Here is a 16135-nt window from a genome sequence, read left to right as displayed (position 1 = left end):
GCCAAAAGGCATAACCAGATACTCGTAGTGGCCTGTTGGTGTATTGAATGCGGTTTTCCATTCATCTCCCTCCCGGATCCGCACTAGGTGGTAAGCGTTTCTGAGATCCAACTTGGTAAAAACAGTGGCTCCCTGGAGCAACTCAAAAGCAGAGGTGAGCAGAGGCAGAGGGTAACGGTTTTTCACTGTGATGTCGTTGAGTCCCCTGTAGTCGATGCAGGGGCGAAGAGATCCGTCCTTCTTCCCCACAAAGAAGAAGCCAGCACCAGCAGGAGATGAAGATGAACGGATTAATCCTGCGGACAGAGAGCCATTGATGTAGTCCTCCATGGACTTTCTTTCAGGAGCAGACAACGAATAAAGACGACCCTTTGGAGGAGCTGTTCCAGGGAGGAGGTCGATGGCACAGTCGTACGGTCGGTGAGGGGGCAGAGATGTGGCTCTTGCTTTGTTAAACACCTCTCTGAGACCATGGTAGCATTCTGGGACATTGGAGAGGTCAGGAGCGGAGTTAGTAGGTACTGGCCGAGGGGGTAGTGCGGCAGCAAGCAGGCAGGTTCGGTGGCAGTCCTCTCCCCACTCCCTGATCACCCCGGTCACCCAGTCGAGCTGAGGGTTGTGCCGGCGGAGCCATGGGTAACCCAGGATGAGGGGTTGGCCTGGAGAGGGGAGCAGGTGAAACTGGATAGTTTCTTGATGGTTTCCGGACAGACCCATCGAGACCGGGGCCGTGACATGAGTGACCGATCCGAGTAAGTGTCCGTCCAGTGCCCGGGCAGGAATAGGAGGTGTCAAACGGAGGTTCTCCAGTCCCAGTTGGCGTGCCAGCTTGATGTCCATTATGTTGGCTTCGGCGCCAGAATCCACCAGAGCAGCCAGGGTGTGAGTTGAGTCAGAGAGGCGGAGGTGAACTTGCAGCAGGGGTTTGCGGTCGGAGGACTGGATGGTCATTGAACTCAACCGGACTCCCCCTATGCCCGGTGAGCTTCGGCCCTTTAAAGGGCAGGTTACCACACGATGTCCCTCACCTCCACAATAGAGGCAGAGGTTTGAGGTGAAGCGGCGCTGGCGCTCTGCAGGAGTGAGGGAGGCTCGCCCAATCTCCATAGGCTCAGACTGATCAAGCTGACCTGGGTGAGTGGCAGTAGATGACAGGAGCCCAGTCGGATCTCTCCGAATGCCGGTAGTAGGTGGACCTTGGCGCCCCCTCTCACGACGACGGGTCTGTATCCTTCTGTCGATCCTGACAGTCAGTGCGATGGCTTCATCAAGAGTGGAAGGCAGTTCATGGGAGACCAACTCGTCCTTGATATAGTCAGCCAAACTATGGAAGAACGCGTCCACCAACGATGGTGTGTTCCAAGAACTTCGTCTAGCCAGGGTTCGGAAGTCGATGGAATGGTCTGCGACTGTACGTCTGCCTTGTCGAATACTGAACAGTTCACGAGACGCCTCTGCGGTGGGTGAATCCAGGTCAAACACCTTCAGCATCTCCTCAGCAAACAGGTCGAAGGTTGCACATGCGGGGGTTTGACGTTCGAACTCTGCTGTTCCCCAGAGTCGAGCTCGGCCCGTCAGGTGAGTGATGGCATACCCAACTTTAGCCCCCTCCGTGGCGAAGGTCCTTGGCTGCAAGGAGAACTGAAGCCGGCAGCTAGTCAGGAATGGCCGGACCTGGGTTGAATCGCCGTTGAACCGCTCGGGGTTTCCAATCTTGGGTTCCGGAGCAGCGGCTGCAATGACCGGGGCAGGTAACTCGGGGGCTGGGCTGGTGGGCAGACTGGCTGGGGTAAGGTTGGTGAGGAGTTGAATGATCATGGCGAGTTGTTGTTGCTGCTGCTGGAACTGCTGCTCATGCTCATCGGTTTCCATGTCGGGGAAAGTGTGCGCTGAGTCCATAATGGTCAGATCGTACTGTCACGGTTCAGACAGACGACCAGAGGACCACAATTGCGTCACACCAGAAAGTTTATTAAACTTAAGGGAAAAGGGAAGTAGGGAGTGAATGAAGGCTCCAGGGGTAACAGGGATCCCGTCCAATGCGCTGGGTCTGTGCCCCCCCCAGTGGCAGCGATGCGTCCTATGAAGCCGGTGGTGGGTGGTCCAGAAGTCCTGGGGGGGGGAGACACAGACACAACAGGGCGGAATGAAACCAGGCAGCAGTACAGTTCAAGGGAAATCCAAAATACGTAGTAGCAAGGCAGAAGGCTGGTCAGAGTTACCGGGATTGAAGAGTAGTCAGGAGTCGTAATGGCAGAAGCAGGTCTGGATCTCCTGAGGCAGAAGAGTATCCAAAAAACAGGCAGGTCCGGGGTCACAAAACCAGGGTGAGCCAGAAGCGCGAGCAAACAGGTTCCGGGTGTGAGCTTTGCAGACGATCTGACACCGGAGAGCTGAAAGACAGGGCCTTAAATACTGGGAGAGGTAGTGGGTAATGCAGCGCAGCTGGCAGAGTAATTAGAGCAGAGCAGAGCAGGGACAGGTGGAGCTAGTTAGGCTGAGTAGAGAGAGTGGTGAGCAGAGTGGAAGAAAATTAAGGTGGTAACCCGGTGGAGTGAGAGGCCCATGACACTCTCATGTAATTTGGCGTGTTCTCATGGAGGGCGTTAGCACGTTCTGACCTGAGGGGGTTAACCAAGATGTTGAGTAAATCTACTGGTATGTAATTGAATGCCTGTCTGTAAATTCTGCTGTGTAATGCAAGATATTTGCCCTCAGCATGTTGTATGCCCCTGGCCCATTTACTTCAGGGAACATGTATCATGACTTTGTTCCGGTGTTATCAAGGAAAAGTTTTCTTTAAATTCCACCCTCTGTTTAATAATGTAGCTAGTTCCATGATTATGGGCACAAGCACAGTTTTCAAAGAGACAATTTCAAAGCAAACATTTACTGACATTTACCTGGAGAGTTGAATTAGTGTGTAAATGTGCAGCAGTCAGTCTGCTACCCTCAGGGTAAACATTTATGGAACCCAAAAGACACTAAACCTAGACAGCTCCTGATTAAGTGTCTGTAGTGATTCGACAGTGTGTCTTTAGTGCAGTTGGGCTGAGTTTTGTTTCAAATTATGCAATGAGACCATTCTGTTAACTGGCCCGTAAATTAAAACAATGATACAGCAATATTGATTTATTTAGATCACAGATATGAATATCACGGCATGCCAGTACAAAACCCAAACAGCACAGATGATTGAGGTTACAAAGAAAACTTGTTACGTACAGTTGGTTGTGTTAGTTTGCATTATTTTCCATCTACTGTAAGACTAAACACACACCACCAACACAGGGACTGTAAAATAAGCAGCAGTGTACTTTTCTTACTTATTCACTCACATATTTTATTGAAAGAGGTGCCTTCTAAATACAAGTATCGTGGCTTTATGTTGAGCTCTTATCCTTTCGATACATGGTAGGTGCTTCTCAGCTTCTCAACTGAACAGATTTATAGCATCTTGGTTGGTTACTGACAGGCAGCTCATCCCAGCTAAACAATACACACCTTTGTCCTCATCTCCAGTTTGGAGCATTCCTAAACAGCCAGTATGTGTTGGTTGCTTAGTGGTTGCCACAGCAGGCTATAATTTGATTCAAAAGCAGTCACACAGAACTAACCCACTTACTAAAATGTTGAATAGAAACGTGAATAATGTACCAGAATGTAGGATACCAGAGATACACAGGGACGGATGCTATAGCAACCCTCTATTGGTCAAGCTGCCATTACAGTTCATCATTCATTTTGTGTGTTTGTGATCTCTTAGATTCTTAATAGGCTAGCTTGGTCAACTGTGCCTGTCTGCCCCGGAGAATCACTGAGAAGGATGTGTGGACGGTCATCCTGGGGGTGGTGTCGCTCAGACATCTTTGTGATGTCGCTCAGACGTCACAAAGATAGTTGGTCTGATCTGGGAGAATCCAGACATATTATCTACACCTGATTTGTTGAACATAAAAAAAAACAGACATAAACACAGGAAATGTAGCTTTTGCCTATTTGAAGTTCAATTGGTGTCAGAAATGGCTCAGATGCTCTGCTAAATAGCATCATCCATGGGCTCGCTATTATACATGATATTTCTTCCAGACATTATGTATACAAGATAATTCATACCGAAATACTTGAAGATACTTCAAAGTCCTTTCTGCCACCGGCTTAGAAGGAATTGTTTGGGTTAGCTTTTAAGTGAAGAGAAATGTTAAACTGAAATATCTGAATATACTCAAGCCCCACTGTGATATCCTAATGCAATAAACTGCAATCTGAGACAAGACATTTATTTTAGTGACCGAGTGTGAGGGATGTGTATTTATTTAGTCCCCAGTGTTTCTTCAGCAGAATGTCAGCACTCAGCAGTAGACTGTTAGGCAGGCTTGCTGTTTACACCCACAGGGTGCTCTCTTGTTGCTCAGACATAACAGTAACCGTGAGTCATGACCCTGCTAGCCCTGCTAATGCCACTTTCCCACATTGCAAACCCTTGGATGCTCTAATCTTTTTTCATTTCAAACCAGCAGTGACCTGTCATGCTTTCCTTAGAGCTTGTTATCATGGCTTGATGAGTAACGTGCCCTGCAGTGCTTTTTTATGTGCAGAGATCAAGAAGCATTCAACCATAGTATGACATAACATAAGGGCTTTATTCAGAAGCCCCTACAGGTGCTGGAAATGTGTTTTCAGGTCACAGGCATGTTCCAATGGGTCAGCCCAGGATCTGATTTTCTATTGACCCAACATCAGGCCCAACCCTGCATCAGATCCCACTGGGCACAGATGTCAGTTCAACATCTAGTTTTGATTTACATTTGGTTGAGTTGTAAACTAACGTGAATTTTACGTGAAATCAACCAAAAATGTCACCTTGTCATTCGATTTAGGTTAAAAGCTGGGTGAAAAAAAGACGAAAGTTCCCTGACGTTGATGACTTTTTGCCAGTCCAATCAGTTTTCCACGTTAATTCAACGTCATCAAATATAATTTTTGGGTTGAAATGATGTGGAAACAATGTTGATTCAACCAGTTTTTGCCCAGTCGGATACCACAGATTCAGGCTATGAAGAACATAACACATCTTTCATAGAAACTCCCTGGACCATGAAGCAGGTGTTTCTATCACCTTCAGGAGGAACACAGCTTTTCCAAGACAATGATCCAAACATTTATAAGATGAAAATCCCACATGTACTGTATCTCCACAACATTCTCGATTCTAAATACTTATGAGCCCACCACTGGATACAGGGGACCCCAGTACAGTGTGATATCCCACCTCCTCTGCATTTTGCTGGGGAACGGTCTGAACTGTGGTGGCCTAGTCATGCAAGAGGTGTAATGATGGTTGCTGTCTTTGGAGAGATCAAGGTTATTTGTGGAAATGGTCCTGAGAATTCTAGAGATTTAGGAGAGGGTTTTAGAGGAGGGCTAGTCTCTTGTGTCAGACTGTTACATAAAAGTGTACAAATTGAGTAGCCAGTGTGCAGATTTGGTTACTGGGTGCAGAGATTAGTGAAGTTCTAGGTTTTTCTCCTGTCCACCATAGACTAGCAGATGGAGTAATAACTGAGAGCTGGACAGGAAGTAGGCTAGTCAGCCAGACAAGGTCCAAAGGGATCATTCTGATCACGACCTGATACGCCCAGACTCTCCCTCCATCTCCACACCAGGGCTGGGATACACTGAGTTCTGTGGAATCATCTGTGGAATCATCACAGTGGTATTTCTCCATTCAAAACAAACTCATCAAGCACTGTGAGCAAGGAGGCAACGTATTTTCCCATTGAGGAAAAATATGTATTGTTGATAGAAATGGCTTCATTACTCCATTTTGTATATTTATTCTAATTCACAATCTGTTGAAATATAATTGAACAATAAAGAGGGTGGTGTCTAGTAACATTTGCCAGTCATAATATCCCTGCAATTATATTGAAATCAGTCTATGTAGCTTGGCAAGGCATGGTAACCACATTGCACCAGACCATAGAAACATGTCTCCTCCTACAGAGGTTCTCCATTGAGACGAGAAACATTCACATATACATTTTCCTCCCACAGCAGACGCATGGCTTTCACAAAGCTAAATTAAGCAGGGCCTAAAAGTGGAGGAGGTCAGAGAGAATGTGAAACCATAAACCAGGCCTCTCCTCTAGCAGAGACCCCCAGTCTGTTTATGGATGCTTGGTATCTGCCCATATGCTGCGTGATACTGTAGCAACTCTGACATCCACAGCAACATTGTCCTTGTGTTGTCAACATCTGTCTCTGGTGAACAGTTATGGATTGTTCTGTATGAAGGAAGAAGGAAAAAGGTGGCGTTTGTCTGAGATCTTACTGGAAACATACTGAGGGATGCCAGGATCAAAGGATAGCAGACAATGGTGATTGTGTGTTTTATGACCTAATGGATGTCAATTGAGCGTTTTTGAAGGGATGCAGAAATGCAAATGTACCGTAGCCTATGTATGTGAGAAACAACTCCTGCCTGTATCTAATCTTTATCTCCATCTTTTCTTGGGCAAAAAAACGTTTGAATATTTTAACTTTTGTTTGTGCTGACCTCAGGCCTGTCTCTTCTGTTAATAGAACCCTGAGTCTCTGGACAGGTCCATCCAGAACACCCTCTCAGCCCTCTATCCTCCCTTCGAGGCCACAGCCCCCACCGTCCTGAGCCAGCTCTTCCAGGTCATAGAGGAACGTTACCAAGGAGACGCCCTCCAGTGTCTGCTGGACTTCCTCATTCCAGCCAAACACATCCTTGAGAGTGTTCAGCAGGCTGCCTGTGTGAGTCAACAGCCTCAGAGATATACACATCAACACAGATGCTATACAAAAAAGACATAACAGTTCACCATACACATTATATACAGGCATACAGGCTCAAATAAATACCACCTATACCAAACAAAGTTACCTCAATTACAAAGCTTGCTAAGTAATGCTAAGTATAAAGACAAATTAAATGGTAAAGAAATGTTTGTCATTTTCTCTCGTCAGGCCCAGTACTCTGATGTGGTGTTCCGCTGTGAGGGCTGGCCTCTGTGTCTACGTGAGAAGGTGGTGATCCAGCTGGCCTCCATCAACCCCCTATTGCTGCGCCCAGGGGACTTCTACCTACAGGTGGCACCCTTCTCTGAACAGTCCGCCCGCATCGTGGTCCGGAGCCTGCTGGGGGAGGAGGAGGGACAGGGTCGGGAGGTGGAGGAGACACCCATCCCTGAGACCTCCTACCCCTGCATCTTCACTGAGGACTGGCTGGGAGAGCTCAACCGTGGCCGCCATGGCACCCTTCTCAGCCAATGTATCCTCTCCACAGACCAGGGCATGGTGAAGGTGCCATGGGCACAGGTGGCTCTACCTGAGTTTGTGGATAAACCCAGAACTATGGCCTTGTCATCTCCTGACCCTGCTGCTGCTCAACAGGAGAAAGTGGCAAGGCCAGGGCCCTCATTGGTGCTGCCTCCCCCTGCCTCTGGGTACTCTGTTGAGACAAGGATCTCTCCTGCTAAACATGGCATTGCGGTGTCGCTGCGTCTGGTGGACAGTAACTGCACCAGGCTGGTTAAGGTGGATCAGGATTGGCCTGTGGCTAAGCCCATAGGCTGGGTGTCTCCCAACACATGGGACAGCCGCAGCAACAACATCTCTGAGGTTGAGGGGGAATATATAGACTTGGTGGAGTTCACTAAGGAGAAAGAAGCGTTGCTTCTCAGTGGGGCTCACAGTCACACACACCCCAGAGCGCCCATGTTTAGGCCTGTTACCCTCAACAGGCCTGGTGTTCCTCCGGCTCCAGCCCTGCCCCCAGCCTTGGCCCCAGCCCCCCACCAGCCCCTCAGGGAACCGTCACACTGCAGCCGGACCGTCCGGTTCTCCGAGGACCCCCCCTGCACCCCTTGCATGAGGAGGAGAATGGGCCAGGTGTCCAAAGCACAGGAACTCAGGTGCTGGTACAGAGAGTCTTACCATTCAGCACTGCAGAACCCTATTACCTTTGAGCGAGACAATAGACTGAATACACTGGTGGTTCTGGAGGAAGCTAGTCCATGTGAGGGGAGGCTGGGACCAGAGGGTAAAGAACTATGTCCTGGTCCCTCCCAGCAGTGCTACCATCCAGACCCAGGTCACCATGACCAGACTCCCCCTGTTAGCACTGTTCCCTGTTGGAAGTCTGGAGAAAGTAACACTATATCCAGTGGAGTTTTCCAAGGCCTATGTGACACTAGGGAGTCTACAGAAATGACCACCAAATCCAGTGGAATTTTACAAAGCCTGAATGACACTAAAGAGGATGATGGGAGATGTCCCTCCTCACTGTCGACCACTATTGTGGACATATCAGAGAAGTGTGAAGTTGTGATACAAGGAAGAAAAAGTAGGAGGGACATTGACTTACCTACAAAGATGATTCCCAGCTTACATGTAGTGAAATGTAAAAATGCCACAGCTTTTGGACTGGTTTCCCCAAAGATTAACAGGCGGAGACTGCCCAACCAAGGTAAGAGGTCTACAGCATGACATCTTTTTGTTATTCTGTAGTATATGAAATATATCACATCCCTCTGTATCATCCCTCCTTCCTAAAGATGTCTCCAAAGCTGGCCAACCCTCCATACCCGTTACAAACGGACACCAGACCCCTCCACCGGCCCCTCCACTTGAAATTACCCAGCAGCCCCTGGGTCACTATGCTGTGCCCAGGTCTAAGGTCCAGTTACCAGCCTCAGCAGAACCCAGCACTCACCACCTCCAGATGGGAGTAGCATGTCTTACTGGTATGGAAACCCCCCTTACATGGTTTGCCTCAGAGACAGAGGTGTATGATATCTGTCCAGGGAAAGTGTATCAGATCCTCATGTTCCCCTCTCCCATACTCAGGTGGCAGAGACAGGACAGGTCGGTTGGTGGTTGAGGTGTACGGAGACCAGGAAGGATGGAGATCTCCTTTAGTGTCTAGTCTGGAACTCTGCAAACTTCTGCTCTACCTCCACTCTGTAATCAGGTATGTATGATACCCCCTGGGCTGGTCCCTCTCTTCTGTAGCCTGAACCACTGGATTATATTCTTAATTCATTGTTTTCATCTTCATAATTTCTAGGAGAGAACTAAGAGAACTTGGAATGACACTAGTTATTGATGCTCGTAAGAGTTCACCTCCACCACAGTTCAATAAGGCCTTGTTGGTGGTTCAGGTAAGAAGACTTTACATCTTCCTCGTCATTTTGGAATCAGCACTACACAACATCACCACAAGAGGGTAGCAGCTATCTAAATAATTATTCCCTCGCTATGTCGAGATCACAACTTATTTATCTCAGTTGTTTTGTCGAGATCACAAGATAATCAAAAGTACCACACATCATCCATTAATTTGTTCAGATGCACATGGGGCATGTCTCCCAGGCTGCGTGCTGCCCCCAAGACCACAGCCAATCGCATGCAAGGAACAGCGCAGCTAACTTGGCTAGTCTGGTGAGCTAGCTAGTTATCTAGGTAGTCTTGTTAGCTAGCTAGCTAGCAAGCTAGCGTGTTATCTATGCTTGTTGTTAGCTTGCATAACTGATATCTTTATAATTATAAGGAACACTTAATGTTTTGTGGATAATATTTACATTTACAGTGGGTGAGTTCCATTCCTGACAGGCTGCTCAGATTCAATAGCAGCCTCAGAAGCTGATCAATCAGACTGCAGCCTTGTAGGCTGTTTCATATTTAAGGCTCCTTGCAGACAGCCTCCAAGGCAGAATCCTGATTTATCAGCCTTTGAGGCTGCTATTGAATCTGATCAAGCTCTGAGGCTGAACTTGAATCTGATCAGCCTGTCAGCAATGGATACACATACTCTGTAAATGTAAATATTATCCATAAAACATTAAGTGTCCCTTACAATTATACACATATCAGTTATGCAAGCCAACAACCAGCATAGTTAACAAGCTAGTTAGCTATCTAGCTAACAAGACTACCTAGCTAACTAGCTAGCTAGCTGGCACTCACTCACTCACAAGACTAGCCAAGTTAGCTGTGTTGTTGCCTGGGAGTGGCATACAGGCCTGCCAGTCAGGCATCGTTTAGGGCTTAAATGCTTCATGAGGGTTTAGCTCCCCACGAGCTCTTGGCTCAAGGTAAGGGACATTTAGCTTGCTAACATTCTAACTTCTATACTGATAATAAGCTCCAAACACAAATGAAAGCATGATGTTAGCATGAAATGTACTGTCAAAGTCGCGTCAATTCAAATCTGGTATTAGGAACAAAAGAGGTCAACACGACTTCTAAGATATACTAGTTATTTTAATTAATGCAAAAACCTTCAATGGTAAATATGATGTTTCGTATATACGGGCTCTCTGAGATGCCTCGCAGGACACCCCAGAGAACTAAATCCATTGTTTCAGATTGTTGCTCAAATACTCTGACAGAGAAAGTTTCCCACTTCTCTGCTGGCCAATCAGAGTAAAGAACTGAGTGTGGTTTAAACTTACTCAGCCAATCCATTGGTTCAGGGGTTGGTCTCATCTCCTCTGCGCCATTTGTTGCACACTTCAGCCAGGCACAAGTTTATCATAACAACCTATCATAGTGAGAAGAGCCAGCTCCCTTAGACATCATTCCTACGTCCAAGGAAGGTTCACAGATCACAAAGAACCAGTATAGTCTAGCATTTGAAGACACAATTCTTATCTCATTTTACCCCCTAAAACAGCTCTTCACATCAATCACAGCCTTGCCAGGTGTCACAACCTACATTAGCCCAGTCAAGAATGCATTCTTTCTAAATTAGTCATCCCATCAATTTAGGAGAATAATAAATCCCCAATAATCCCCCTTTTCACACCTAATAAGGTGTGATTCAAAAAATAAGAAAACACAGATTGTCATTCATTATAATACAATACAAACAAAAAATCACACTTTTATTAATAGGCCATAATGATACTAAAAAATTCAAACCCTCAGTTCATCTACACCCCACTTGCAAATTGTTACCAGTCATCAAAGAACTTCAAACCATAAAACACAGGATTAATAAAACACAAAACATAAGACTATTAAAACATAAAACACAAACAGAGAAGTATATTTTGGCCCCCTTTAGACACCCTCTAGTGTCACTCCACCAAGCCTGGTAGGTCATATCCTCCATTCCTAGGTTGGAGTCCAGGATTGGGCCGTATCTCACCATCTGTTGGGAAATCACCTTCTCCATCTCCTTTCTCACCAAACCTCAGACACAGGAAATAAGACAACATCCACAACGAACAAGTATACCCATAGAAGCTATAACTTCACCCAGAATAGTTACAACAATAGTTTTCCATTTATCAAATATGTTATCAAACCAACCGTTTATGGAGCTATCAATACCAGAGTTCTCAGCCAGTTTGTTCATCAGTGTAGTTACTCCCCTGAAGCTCTTTTGTCACTGACCCGTCCGGTGCTATATTGTTTGAGGATGAAAATACAGCACATAGATCCAAACAGAACACAAACTCCGCCCCTCTCAGCCAAAAGCATATGTAAAGCTATTCTATTCTGCCATGTCATTAAGATAGTTGCCGCTGTCTGCTCATCTAATCCCTTTATTGCATCACGAGTGTGGTTTATAAATCTTTGCTGGTTATAGTAAATATAATTTATCCAATCTACGTTTTTATTAATTGTTGACCACCAAAAAATACTTGATTCAAACTCAACTGCGATCTGATTCCTAGCTTTGAATTGTTCTGGAACCCCTCGAGGTTCTCCTATCCCATCACAGGATCCTTTCATCAAAGGATCCCGGGAGGAGGTCCTACTTTCTACGTGACAACTCACCAGTCTCTGACACGTTTGATTGTTTGCGTATGTAGGTGAGTTCACAATCAGTTATCACCACACAACCATCAGATGTCAGCACGGGCCTGGTTTTAGTTCCTAAAATCCTCTGGCTGCAACAAAGAGGAGAGATTAGTCATGTTCTCTTTCAGTTGTGATATTCTCTGTGTAGGAGCAGAGCTAAGATGCCCTACTCTGTATCCTATCTTACTAGTCCTAGAAAAACAATTAGAATCCCCTGAGTCCTCAAACGTAGGCAACCTAGGTCGAAATGACCTCGTTATCGGGGGACACAGATAGTTCAAGTTACTACAAGACTCCCCCACCACACTCCCAGGCGGCCCGCATGGAGGACAAACCCGTTCCTGTGCACTTCAGACCCTCAGACAGTACCCACCTCTCTATGGGTCGCACTGCCACCTCTGGCAATTCCCTACCCTCACAACACTACACCTGTCCCCAAACTGTGCACGGAGACCTACACATCCCCCACGCTCTCGACATGAGCAACTACATAGTCCCAGGATGTACATGGTGACATACATATAGTGATGTCCTCCCCTAAAGTCCCTAATCTTCCCCTTTCCCTACATCTAGCTGTCTCCTATGCCTTCATAGACTGTGCTCAGGTATTATTTTATCAACTTGTTTTAGGTTAACTACTACTTTTGGCTGATCAGAAGGGTTTGAGTGTGTTAGGAATATGGCCCCCACAATCAGACAGCTACCTACCGTCAGGAGACCTGTGAATCCCCACCCTTGCCCCGAGAACATGTCAGACGCCAACCCATTGCTTCACCTTCTACCAAACTCACACAGGGATGATCAGACAGGGTAAGGGAATCTTCGTTAAGGAGCCAACCCCCGAGCCCTAATGGTGATCGGTTCTTTCTCCTAACTCTGTGTTTGTTCATCAGGTATAACTGGGTTTACCTTTTTGCAGTGTGTGACATGCACCCAGATGGATCTAATAGGACTTGATAGGGCCCTTCCCAACAGCCTGCTTCCAGTTTTTCTTCTTTTAGGGACTGGATCCACACCCAGTCTCCTGGTGAGATAGAGTGGGTCACCTTCTCCTTTAGTTCACCTGTGGGGCACAAAACCTCTGACATACGGGTGTGGTTAATAAACTACCTTCACACATACATGTTGAGCTCTCAATTTCTATTGTTGTTTTTTTATTTTTATTTAATCCTATCATTATTATTTAATCCTATCATTATATTTAATCCTATCATTATTATTTAATCCTATCATTATTATTTAATCCTATCACTCCCCCTTTTTGACACATGATTTGCCCATGTGTCAATATTACCACCTTTCTAAACCATCCTTATGTAATTTATCATCCTATTGCCATGCCTTTCATTTTTGTGATTATCTTTTGCTTCTTTATTGCTCCTCCCACTTCCTTTGTCTTTTATGGCAGCTAAATTCAACTTTCATCCAGTTCAGAATCAATTAGTAATCCAATCAATCAATCTCTTATCTTGTAAAAACACTTATGTTTAGTTCAAACTCTGTTCTACCCAGGCTCTCCCGGGCTTGACCTGAAGACTAATTGTTGGACATGACAAGTCTATTTTTTAGGTCACCTAAGTCTTCTGTCTAGCAACAAAGAATAAAAATCTCTATGTTCATGTTTAACCCAGTTATATCTAATAGCCCACCAAAAACTTCATCATCTTTAAATCACTACCAATGTCATATCCCTCGTTACTCTCTACCATTTGGATAACATCCCTGATGTATGTATGCCTCCTTAGAGTTCCAAATTACTTTACCATGGGCTACCATTGCCTTCCCATAGATAAGATCACTTAATTTACCCGTATGCAGTACATAATGGAGTATCCAAACTTTACAGCACTTTATCATTACCAAAAAGCTCATCATTTGTTTTTTGTTTTAACGGTTTTGGCGCTTCAAATATAGCAGTTTTCCTGGATGAGTTTAACATTCGCCCCTCCTGTGTTATAGTGTGTCCTAGGTAAATGACCTCGCTCTGCCAAAGTTGAAGTTTATTTTTGCTCACTTTGTGTCCCTGTTCTGCCAGGAAGGTTAACAATTGGATTGTATCCCTCTTACATCCCTCCTGAGTGGGATTAGCCAATAGAATATCATCTACATAAACTAACATTTGCTTCCTTCCCTAGGTTCAAACTTTCCCAAATTCTTAGTTATAGCCTGGGCTAAGATTGTAAGACTTTCCGAGTAGCCTTGAGGCATCCTAGCCTAAGTCCATTTCCTTCCCTGAAAAGTAAAGCCAAGCCACCCCTGACTATCCGGATGAACTTGGATACTAAAGAAAGCATTAGCTAAATCTATCACTGTAAAATAGGAGTTCTCTGGTTTCAATTGGTTCAGCAATGTATGTGGATCTGGTACACATGGAACTCTGGGAATAATATTTATATTAAACTAACTGTAAGTCCATGACCATCCTCCAGTCGGCGCTAGGTGCCTCCTTTCTAACAGGAAATACTGGAGAGTTGCATTGTACCTCATCTCCAGGAATTATCACCCCTCCCTTAAGTAAATGCTCAAATGTAGGTGTTATCCCTTTTATTGCTTCTGGTTTCATAGTATATTGCTTTTGGTATGGTCTATTATCGAATCGAGGAACCACTTGTACTGGAGCTACCCCCTTAATTAGTCCTACATCTGCTGTCCTTGTGACCATAATTTGAACGGAATTGCTGCTAACTCAGCCTCCTGTTCCTGAGTTAAGAAAATCTCTTTCTGTCATCCGTTAAAATTTATCTCCAAGTGGACTCTGGGCTGGGTTTTTGCTCTCCAATTCAACTTTATTCTATATCTCCCAGTGGAGTGGCCATACTGATCCCCATTTGGTGTATTCTGCTAATCAGTAATGTTTTTCCCCTGTTTTATCCATTTACCTAGTGATAACCATTCCTCTGAATGTTCTTTCACTAGGGCAACATGGGGGCTCCACCTTTCTCTGTACAGCCTCTGGCTCTGTGAACCCATTTTAACCCAATTTGAAAAAACAACAATCACAAATAGCCAGGCCTCACTCAATTTGATAGCTCACTTTTATGACCTAAATACTGCCTAACTGAGATGAGCTAATCACTTTCTCCTAGTTATAATCTAAAGATGGTAGTACACACAAAACATGATAGATATTCCCAGTCTTAACCCATCAATAATTGTTTGTATCATTCCAATTCCTCCTAACTAATCCATTAAACCACTCAAAATTCCTCGAGTATACAATGATTATTTAATTGATTACCCTAACTCTGCTACATGTGATCTCATCTCAAATGATCCATTTATCAATTATTTATTCAACCCCCTAGGAAAATCTGTCTCCCCTTATATTGTTCCTGTCTCCCCTGTAAATGTCATATTTGAGTGTTTAGCCAATACAATCACGGTTACATCAAATGTTCCCTCATTTAATGGTATTTTCTTCCTAATATAACTTCCCTAAATGAGATTAAATCCCCTGCCTTCCTCTACTATCCTTATATCATTACTGGATCAATGATAATAACTGTAATAACTATCAATAATAATTGTAATAACTATTTCACATTAAATTGTGTCTTTTTTCTGATAATGTTATAATTGTAGCCTATTCCATCACTTTAATTTAAAATATAAGTTTGTGTAACAAATCCATAACCCACCACAGGCTGGCGCTATTCCCCCATCACAACAGCCAATGTATACTTGCATCCTAACCAAAATACATTATCGTTCTAAACCATTTCAGTTCGCTATTCAATTTATTTAACTGTTCTCTCTGACTATGCCCTAATTAATAAAACAAATACTTGCTATCGTTGGTCAGCATACATTTAATGATGTTCCTACCATCTGAACTATACTGTCTCTCACCCTCCCCTTGCTCCTTCGGGGAGAGCGCATGGTAACCTTATAACATATTTTCATAGACTTTTCTAGAATACTTCTATTTAAGCTATCTAATTCAACCTTTCACATTTCTCAATCCACATAGTAATCTAGGTATATAGCCCTACTGCGAAAGCTTTGTCTACTGTCCCTACCTGTGTTCGAACCAGGGACATCGCCAGTCACTCCACACCATCTGCGATGCTCTCAAAGTAACTACTCCCAGTTCATAGAGCAAGTGACGTCACCAAATGAAAATCGCAGTAGCTTTCACCTCAGCAAAAAACTCTCTCTCTCTTACCCATTCCCTATTGAATACGTGAGTTTTTCTATTTAACCCCTAAACACGCTACAAACAGTCCATTCAACATTACCAAACCAAATACTCCATCGTACCCATTCAATCAACACATCAGCCGTGGAATTTACA

General features: G+C 44.8%; 1 protein-coding gene across 1 annotated transcript in view; it reads left to right on the top strand.

Moving 5' to 3' along the window:
- The window catches only part of LOC311148102 (pleckstrin homology domain-containing family G member 4B-like), a 43138-nt gene that overhangs the window by 4345 nt on the left and 22658 nt on the right, over nucleotides 1-16135 (top strand). Inside the window, exons 2-6 of the mRNA XM_084185011.1 lie at nucleotides 6586-6783; nucleotides 6997-8497; nucleotides 8586-8774; nucleotides 8878-9001; nucleotides 9098-9191. Coding sequence (XP_084041137.1) covers nucleotides 6586-6783; nucleotides 6997-8497; nucleotides 8586-8774; nucleotides 8878-9001; nucleotides 9098-9191 — 2106 coding nt within the window. The remainder of the gene's footprint in view (nucleotides 1-6585; nucleotides 6784-6996; nucleotides 8498-8585; nucleotides 8775-8877; nucleotides 9002-9097; nucleotides 9192-16135) is intronic.

The sequence above is a fragment of the Coregonus lavaretus genome (assembly GCF_964263955.1).
Source record: "Coregonus lavaretus genome assembly, chromosome: 20".
Lineage (NCBI taxonomy): Eukaryota > Metazoa > Chordata > Actinopteri > Salmoniformes > Salmonidae > Coregonus > Coregonus lavaretus.
Note: the sequence above shows the minus strand (reverse complement) of the source record. Positions and strands in the feature narration are given on the sequence as shown.